We start from the raw sequence: 10335 nt of genomic DNA, 5'->3' as shown, positions 1-10335 counted from the left end.
TATTGGATATTGTGAAAAAAATCAAAAACTCCAAAGCGCCAGGAATAGATAGTATACCAAATAGAGCCCTTAAAGAAGAAATAACTCTAAGGCCCAGAGTATTTGTTAACATGTACAATGCGTGTATATTAGAAGAGGTATTCCCCGATCCGTGGAAGATACAGCGTATGGTTCTACTGCCAAAGCCAAATAAGACACCAGAAGAACCTTCATCTTATCGACYTTATCGAGCATGCAACACAATTGGGAAAGTGTACGAAAGCATTGTAAGAAACCGCTTGGAGTTAGCAATCCAAAAAGCCGGCSRATTATCAGAGAGACAATACGGCTTTATTAAAAAGAGGTCCACTATTGACGCACTAAGAGAAGTAGTTGATACTGCAAAATATGCAATAAATGGAAAAAGATGGAAAGGTGATAGGACAAAATACTGCGCGCTAATAACTCTGGATGTGAAGAATGCGTTCAACTCCGCAAAGTGGGCAAATATAATAAAAGCTCTACACGATATACACGCTCCTCATTATCTGATAAATATTATAATGAGTTATTTTCAAAATAGGAGATTGCTATACGAGACGGACGAGGGCACTCAGAGCTACACTATCTCCAGAGGAGTACCGCAAGGCTCGGTTTTAGGCCCGCTGCTATGGAATCTTATGTACGACGGGGTGTTAAGAATACCGCAACCAAAAAATGTGAAAACAATCGCTTATGCGGATGATCTCATAGTGGTAGCTGTAGCTGAACATCTGGATGACCTCCGTATCAAATGCAATGACAGCATAAATGGTCTGCGCCGATGGTTTGCTACCATGAGTCTAGAGCTGGCTGAGCGGAAAACAGAAGTCCTGCTCATAAGCTCAAGGAAAATTGAGGAGAAAATATCACTGACCATAGGAGAATGTGAGATTACTTCACAGCCGCTGCTGAAGTATCTTGGGGTAACAGTGGACTCAAGACTAAAGCTCAAGGACCACTTGGAAAATGCGACAAGTAAAGCAAATAAAATATRTAATGCGTTATCTCGAATGATGGCAAATAAAGGCTGTATGCGTTCCAGCCGACGATGTTTAATAGCCAAGGCAATAAGCTCAGTGATCCTGTATGCGGCTCCAATATGGATACARGCGCTAGAAACAAAATCATATGCTAGRCCAATTAACACAGTACATAGGCTTTCAGCAATACGGGTGATAAGTGCTTTCCGAGATGTGTATAAGAGACAGAATTAACACAGTACATAGGCTTTCAGCAATACGGGTGATAAGTGCTTTTCGAACCATTTCAAGTGACGCTGCTGAGGTATTAGCCAGTATGGCGCCTATTGACATCCAGGGAGACGAATTCGCTCGAATATATAACCTATCAGAGACGTCTACCACAGCAAAAAGAGAAGCGAGAAGAAAAAGCATTGCAATGTGGCAGCAACGGTGGCAAACTTCATTTCGGACATACATTTGTRGATAGGTAGACAAGATGGAGACCTGGATTTCCACCTTACCAAAATACTCAGTGGTCATGGTTGCTTCAGAAGCTACCTATTCAAGTATCGTCATGACTTTAGTCAATACTGTCCGACGTGTACAGAGTGTATAGAAGACTCTGAACATGTGTTCTTTTATTGTCCTCGGTTTTCAGGTATAAGGGAAAAGCTGAAAACCATCCTTGGAGGTAGTATTACGGTGGAAAATTTGACAGCACTTATGTGCGAGTCCTTTGTAAAGTGGAAAGCTGTCAGCGAAGCGGCAAATGTAATTATGRCAAAAYTGAGACATTTAGAACAGATTAGGCGTCAGTCAGTCCGTGAAATAGAGGAGACTTAAAAAACCCTTCAACACAACCCACCCACCTACATATATAACTATCACCAAGATTTTTGGATATCCACTTGACCTTGCTCCATATGATTGCTCATTTTATGTAAGGTACATAAATGAAAYAAAACTTTTTTTTAAGTATGTGACATATTAGTAGTATGTGGTATGAGCAAAAATAGATAAAATCTGGTTGGCACTACCTCCTTCTCAAATATATCAATATAAAATAATCGGTTACACCTGAACGTAGTCCTTCCTTACTTGTTTTATTTTAATATATTGCATTATTATATTTAATCATGCATTTTTATTAATTTTCATTCATAAAATCATTTGAAATAATTGTGTGCGGTTTTTGAGACYAAATGCTCCTATGTGCGCCTTTGCAAACACTTAGAAACTTAATGAAACTTGATACACGTGTTCCTTGGCACAAAAGAATAAACGGATCATTGCCGCGTCCACAAAATGTTATTAATCAAAAATCTATAAAATAACTTTACTAAATACTTAATTAAGATATAAACAGGCACTAGTGGACAAAACTTTCAGTTGACTTTATACGTGATATGTACATGTATCGGCCAATGTTGGAGTTACTTTAAAAGAACTGATCGAGCGTATATTTCTAATAACAGTGTATCCTTGTAAAATAGATAAAATCAGATGAGAACTAGCCTTTGAAAGTATGAAAGGGTATGAAATGTTCGGTTACACCCGAACTTAGCGCACCTTATTTGTTTGCTAATATCTTATTTTGTGGAGTTGCRAATTGAGTCGGTTAAACTAAAAAACAGTTCATTCTATTTTTTAAGAAACACCCTATTGCACATGGGCATTTACATATATACATAAATATGTAATACAAGTAAATACTAATCGGTTTATATGTGTATACTATATGTATGAAACGTAGACTCCAAATGCATTTGAATGTTACTTCTAATTCATTTAAATTGGTTTAATTAAAAACAATAAATAAATATATACGATTGCATACATACATATATAAATGAATATACAAAAGTTAATAAATCGAATATGCATAACGGCGTTTTTGCGTGACGTACTCGTAAGAGCGCTCGACTGTTGATGAACAAGCTTCGTCAGTTGTCAAGTCTTCGTCATCCGCAACCGATATTGACATGCAACGCGTATCAAGCAAAGCAGTTTTTGAGCAAATGTGATGACTAGTTATTTCACTACTGGGAGCATCATGAACACAAGCAGTTATAATTCTACGTTTTTCTAAAGTTACCGAAAGTTTACCGGCCATAAAATATCGACTAATACCTGACTCAGAGGAATTCGTTTTGCGAATAGAGTCTGCCAATACGCATCTCCTGTCAGCACATTTTGTTTCCTCAGATCCTCTCAACAACGGCGCATTGAAATTTTGCTCTAAAAGAATTGAATAGATTGTTCATTATCTTATTACATATGTATATAGCAAAGCATACAAATGACACATAATCCAAATATAAAATATATGACACATGTATTTACATACATATTTCTGAAGTAGCGCAATTTTTTTTAATGCATTTCTCGTTTTCTAATATTTCTGATTTAGTAAAGAACAAAGTTGTCATAAAGTTAGTTATTAGAAGAAACTAAAACGAAACCACACAGGCGTTGATATATTGGTTATATTTTATTGATTTTATAGAATAAATTAGTGCTATTAGTTTACTACCCATTATTCAGTCTTTGATTGAACTATGGAAATAAAAATATTGCCAAAATTTTACTATTTGTTTGTTAAGGTAAGTAAACATGATTCTTTTCTTCTAAATTGCATGAAATCTTACTTGCTAAATATATTTACAATGCGTGAGCACCAAAAMTTCGAAGAAAAACTTGTGGCCAGTTTAAAAGCTCGTATTTTAAAAACTACTTTGTTATTTTACTTAAAATCAGTTAATAAAGAAATTCTTTCGTAAAGGAATAGCAAAAATTTTAAGCGTGTGGGTGGGTAAGAACACGAATCTTTTTTTTCGCTTGGTACTCTGAAAAGTAGGTTCGTAGACACCTTTTCATAAATCTCYCCCGTACTTCAAAAAATTATTAAAAGAAATTCGTTTTATAGATTTCGTAAATGGTCTCTTACGATTCTTTCGTAAACCTAAACGCTTAAAAGATATTAATGGATGGAGTTTGATTATTTTGCGGCAAATTGTTTTTCTTATGAATTTTATAACTCAATGATAAAAATTGATTTTAAATTACAAAATTGCAAAACTCACAGTTCCGCGGAATTTTTTTTTTATTGAGTTATAAAATTCAAAAGAAAAAATTTTAATTAAARTAATAAAACTGCAAGCTTAAGTTAATATCTTTTCAGTATTAATTTATAATGAAATATATTTACCTGCATTTTTCCAATTGGCGTTTAGTATCATTCCATTCTCTGCTTTCGGCTTGCTTAACACATTCGCTTCATAATCACTGTCATTCGGAACACATCGTATTAGGAACATAATTGTTGAACCCAATATGGGCGGTATTCCAGCCAAAAGAAGGGGCAAAGTATATGAGCCGGTTTGATCATAGATCCACCCTGCAATGGGTGGTCCCATTGTTAAAGGAAACGAACTTAGTCCTAATAAAAAGCCAATGGCTTGCGTTGCACCAGAAGGTCCACATAACTCATACGCTATGGGACCTAGAAGAGAAATAAAGCAGCCATCAAATAAACCCATTATTAATGTGAAAGCAATTAGTAATACATATGAGCTGGTTAATGGCAACAATAACGTTATCACACCAATGCACGCTAACGATAACTGTTGCAAATATATACGGTTAACTCTCGGCAGATCGGCAATAATTCCGAATATCAATCGGCCTATGCCGGATGTAACGCCAATACACATCACAGGCAGATTTTTGCTTTTTCCAGGAAAAGTTTYCTGCACGAACTTCATCATATGCACATAGGGCACAAAATAGCCGAACAAAGCTATGGGGACACAAAGCGCCCATATCACATATTTCTTGCGTTTCCAGATGTCTACGTTGATAATGGAGCGAATAATCATATTAATGCGTGAACGACCAGGCTTTTTTTGCGGCGGACATGGCGGAGGATGTAAAGGTTTATAAACGAAGGAACAAGCAATTATGAAGCATGACACCAAACTCATAACTTGCAGCATAGTTTCCAAACCATAATCTCGTAACAAATAGTCCAAGCTTGACGGTAATATTACTGTGAATACACTGGAGCCGGCTGTAACAAATCCACTTACTTTTCCTAAATATCGTTTAAAATAATGCCCCAAAATTGCCAATGTTGGAGTGTAGGCCAATGCGGCACCCAGACCAAACATAACACCATACGTCAAATACATAGCGTGGATGTTTAACGTAAAGAATGATGAGAGGAGTAAACCTGTGGCGGAGAGTAAGCCACCAATTAATGTTGTCAATCGTAATCCAATTTTGTCTGTCAAGACACCTGCAACTGGTGAGAATAAAAAGGTGGTACCAATGGTCAATGAGCCAACCAAAGCTGAAATTAAAAAAAAAAATATTTATTAGGGCATTTACAAATACGTTCATAAAACGATAAATTCAAATTTTAACTCTGTATTCTTGTCGGCGAAAATTTACTATTTTTTAATTTGCTAAGTTCAAAAGGGGAAAATATTCTCGTTTATGGAAAAAAATTTGTGTGATCAAGAAATATATAACATTACATTAATAAATCTTCCGGGAAAATTCAAAATGTTTAAATTCAACATCCATTATTCGAAGAAATTTGTGAATAGATTACAACCAAATCTAAGTATCTTAACTTAAATGAGATAATGGCGATTTAAACTCAATCAAAGTGGTAAAATTTGATAGATATATTGAGTATGTATAGAAATAGTCAATCGGAAATCATTATATAAGAGATATAGAGTTAAWATCAAGGCCCTGACAAATTTTCATTTTCATGCATCTCCAAATCCCATATATCTTAACAATACAACGTCGGAAATCACTATTTTGATATATTTAGGTTATAGTATGGGACTGGCTGCATCAGCGTTTGATATTACGGAAGTGTACTTGAGTTTTTGTTTCCAATTACTAAAACCCAATATTTACGTCAACATAACAATATTCATCGCAAAGATGTAGCAATATTTTATGCATTATTATTAATAGATTAGTGCAGAAAGCCTTTGAAAATGGTTAAAAGTGTAAGAAATACATCAATAAAAGGAAAAAACACTTTATCATTATTTCTGGCAAAGCTACGACCCCTATAGAAAAAGTTATATAGTATGTCAATGTTTTGAGTAATGAAAAGTAATTTACAATTTTTATATTAACACCTTTTTTAAATAAAATCGAAATTTGTGTGAGAAATTTAAACACTAAAGTTTGTGAAATTTGTATTTCTATTTTGTACAAAAACGAGGTTTCATTAACGAAATTTGACATAAAATTACCGTCTTATCTCCCAAATACTCCATATTTTCTATTTAAAATATTAAGGTAGTAACCTTACTTCCAGCTGAAATCGAAAAAAGACACAATTTTCGAACAAAAATTATCACGTCAAACGTAACGCCAGTAAGCCTTATATATGTTGAAATCTTTACTTTCTGTTGGTATAAAAAATATTTCATTAGTTTGGTAAATTTTCTCAAAAAAAAAAAACCCAAAAACACCTTACCAAACAATCCAAAGCTATTTTATTTCATCTACCTATTAATTCATAGTATTAGCAATAAAAAAACCGACCTTTAGTGCGGTTCTTTTTTTTTTTTTTGAAAAACCTTACGATAGTAATGTATATACATAATTTGGAAATCATCAAGAAGTTGAGATTTTTTCATACAAAAAACTTACCGTTTATATAAAAAAAAAGCATACGTTACAATTTTTTATTGAAAATTGATATTTTTTTCGATATTAAGTCAAAGTTARAAGAAAATATAAATAATATATATTACAGAATTACAATATTTGTGTGGCCTAAGAAGGTAAGTTTACACCAAATTTCGTGAAAGAAACAAAATGATTGGACAAGATAAAATAAACCCAAAACTTGGTTATAGAAGTTTTCACAAAAGTATTGATCATAAGATGTTGATGTAAAATTTTTTATTATAGGACTCGGTAGTTTCGCCGAAATCTTTAGCTCGTAATATTTTCTACAGCAGAAGTTTTAACATACTGATAAGGTCCAATCAGTTTCTTGATGGTGTGCTTCAGTCTTTCACACACCACCCTTCGTAAGACCTTATATGCGATTTTAAGAAGGCTTATCTGACTCTAATACGATCAGATGAGGTCGATCGCATAGTTGCGAGGTAAGCTGTCTGGGTTCTCCGTGCTGCGACACGGCAGTCCTTATCGTACCAGCTGTTCTTTCGACCCTTCCAAAAATTAATCTTYTCGCTTGCAGCTATACGTAAGGAGCTTGAAATGACGTGGCTAGATACACATCCACCGCGAATGCCACACCGAATTTGTTCTCCTTTATATGGCCGCCTATGGGCGTCATCAAAGTCTTTCACCCGAAACTGTTGCTTTGTTTTCATTGGGAGTGGTTTCTATATGGCGGGTCCCAAACCCAGGGCACAACCTCGCTAAGCGAGTAGTATAAACTTTATATAAATTAATATATCGCGTCGCATCTCTGGTGAGCAGACGCTGSAATTAGGTTTGAACACTAAGGTTTTTTTGTTTTCAAAATTATCTACCCTGGGCTACAAATTTAWTAAAACAAACATCTGCTSYCAGAATCTAGCAATGTAAATAAATAATTATATAAGTAAAGCAAAAACAGTTAAACAGGTACCAGCGCAAAGAAATYCGATTAAGTTCGATTAGTACGAAATTTCAAGTAAAACAAGTAAGGAAGGGCTAAGTTCGGGTGTCGCCGAACATTTTATACTCTCGCATCAAATACCGTATTTTTGTAAAGTTTTATTCCGCTATTATCATTGGTTCCTAATGTATATATTATACAGGAATTCAAAATAGCGTTGTATTGGAAGAAGGCGTGGTTGCGAACCGATTTCACCCATATTTCGTACATGTCATCAGGGTGCTAAGAAAATATTATATACCGAATTTCATTGAAATCGGTTGAGTACTTCCTGAAATATGGTTTTTGGTCCATAAGTGGGCGACGCCACGCCCATTTTCAATTTAAAAAAAAAATGGATGCAGCTTCCTTCTGACATTTCTTCCGTAAAATTTAGTGTTTCTAACGTTTTATCTTAGTCGGTTAACGCCCTTTTAGTGATTTGCAACATAATCTTTGTATGGGAGGTGGGCGTGGTTATTATCCGATTTCTTCCATTTTTGAACTGTATATGGAAATGCCTGAATGAAATAACTCTGTAGAGTTCGGTTGACATAGCTATAGTAGTTTCCAAGATATGTACAAAAAACTTAGTAGGGGGCGGGGCTACGCCCACTTTTATAAAAAAATTAGGTCCAAATATGCCCCTCCCTAATGCGATYMTTTRTGCTAAATTTCATTTTAATATCTTTATTTATGGCTTAGTTATGACACTTTATATTTTTTCGGTTTTCGCCATTATGTGGGCGTGGTCGTGGGGCGATTTTGCCCATCTTCGAACTTAACCTTCTTATGGAGCCAAGAAATACGTGTACCAAGTTTCATCATGATATCTAAATTTTTACTCAAGTTACAGCTCAAACGGACGGACGGACAGACAGACATGCGGATTTCAACTCTACTCGTCATCCTGATCACTTTGGTATATATAACCCTACATCTAACTCTGTTAGTTTTAGGACTTACAAACAACCGTTATGTGAACAAAACTATAATACTCTCTTTAGCAACTTTGTAGCGAGAGCATAATTAGCTACTCTGTGGGACTCCGCTGACTTTCCAACAATTATGGTAGGGGACTTCTTAGACACGATTACTTTTGCCTTAATTGTTTAGAATAATTGACTCCTCACTACCATATTTGAATGCAAAATGTTGAAATGTTACTTGAAAAAGCAACCYTGCTAATGACAATGCATATGTTCAATTTCGAATTCGTGCATAATTACATGCAATATATTGTTCCCGATTYCATTTTGTTACTTCTCAATAAACTRTTCAATCGTTAAGACGAATACTACGGCTGCGCGTTTCATTTAAAATCTACACAAAATAATAAGCAGATAATTATTAAAATACTGGTTGACACCGGTTCCAATATAAATGGGTTATGGGCCCAGGCCTCGCTATAAGTAACGGTGAACAAAGTAAAGTTATAAATTAGCAAGATGAGTGCTATGTACCAAATAGAGAAATTGGATGAGAATAATTTTGATTCTTGGAGTATCCAAATGCGAAGTGTATTGGTATATGCAGAGCTATGGAAACTTGCATCGGGCGAGTCCCCAAAGGCAGAAGCAGGCACCGAYGATGAGGCTGTGGCGAAGTGGACGGCGCAGGATGAGAAGGCACTTGCGATGATTACACTCAGTGTAAAGCCCTCACAATTAAATTATTTGAAGAACTATAAGACGGCAGCAGATGCATGGGAAAGGCTTAGGGAAGTGTACCAGCCAAGCGGCCCCCTTATGAAAGGTATCATTGTATAAGAGGCTTCTTAACCTCAAATTGCTTGAAGGTGAAAAAGTAGCAGTGTACTTAAATGCGTTTACCACGGCCAAAGATAAGTTGGCTGAAGTGGGCATTTCGCTCAATGATGAGCTTATTGCCATATTATTACTATCGAGTCTTCCGAAAGAGTTTGAAAACTTTGTCAAAACGCGAGATAGTCTTCTTCTCGAAGAAAGCGAACGTAGAGTCAACATGGGCGACGCAGTCACAAAAGTTGAAGGTAGCGTTCAGCAGGCATTTGCAGCGAAGTCGGCACAGGGCAGCAAAAAAAAAATTTGCAGGCAAACAGTCAAAAATGTCATTTGCTTTCATAGTGGACAGCGTGGGCACATAAAGGCAAATTGTGTTGCTAAGGGGAGCGAGCAACAAAATGACAAGTTGAAGCAACAGAAACAGTATTCATTTACTGTGTTAGCAACATCGGGCTGCAACATGTTTAACAGAATGAAATGGTGTTTGAACTGTGGCGCAACAGCACACATGTGTTACGATCGCAACATGTTCTCGAACTTTGTGGAACATTCTGAGTTGATCACGTTCCACGTATGAGGGGAAATTTTATCTCGGTCGGTCGTGTTGTTGAAATGGGATGCGATGTCAGTTTCACAAACAAGCAAGCTATGGTGAAAAAGCATGGTGTTGAGATTCTACGATTGAAAATAATAAACAACTTGTTTATCTTCGAAAATAAACGCATCAGCTATTTCAGTATCATTCAGAGTAATGCAATACTTTGGCATAATAGGTATGGGCACCTGAATTATTCGAGTTTGGCAGAACTTCGAAATAAATTGTTGGTACATGGATGGATGAAGTGAATTTTTCTCAGAAGCCGGCATGTAAAACATGCATGATAAGTAAAATACAAGTGCAGCCACATCCAAAAGCAACAGAAAATAGATCAAAGAACGT

The 10335-nt window shown here is 35.7% G+C and overlaps 1 protein-coding gene across 3 annotated transcripts in view; it reads right to left on the bottom strand.

Annotated features, from left to right (window-relative positions):
* The window catches only part of LOC108970932 (monocarboxylate transporter 10), a 34018-nt gene that overhangs the window by 4732 nt on the left and 18951 nt on the right, over nt 1-10335 (bottom strand). Inside the window, exons 3-4 of one of the 3 annotated variants that reach the window (XM_018936673.1) lie at nt 4192-5334; nt 3114-3221 (exon numbers count right to left, since the gene is read on the bottom strand). In XM_018936673.1, the coding sequence (XP_018792218.1) occupies nt 3114-3221; nt 4192-5334 (1251 nt within the window). Of the gene's footprint in view, nt 1-2813; nt 3222-4191; nt 5335-10335 lie in introns of those variants that run through there. The other 2 variants (XM_018936665.1, XM_018936680.1) reach the window with 2 other exon arrangements.

Source organism: Bactrocera latifrons, unplaced genomic scaffold (assembly GCF_001853355.1).
Source record: "Bactrocera latifrons isolate USDA-ARS-PBARC rearing strain unplaced genomic scaffold, ASM185335v1 scaffold_1072, whole genome shotgun sequence".
Lineage (NCBI taxonomy): Eukaryota > Metazoa > Arthropoda > Insecta > Diptera > Tephritidae > Bactrocera > Bactrocera latifrons.
The sequence above is the reverse complement of the archived record's forward strand: the minus strand, read 5'-3'. Positions and strand labels throughout refer to the sequence as shown.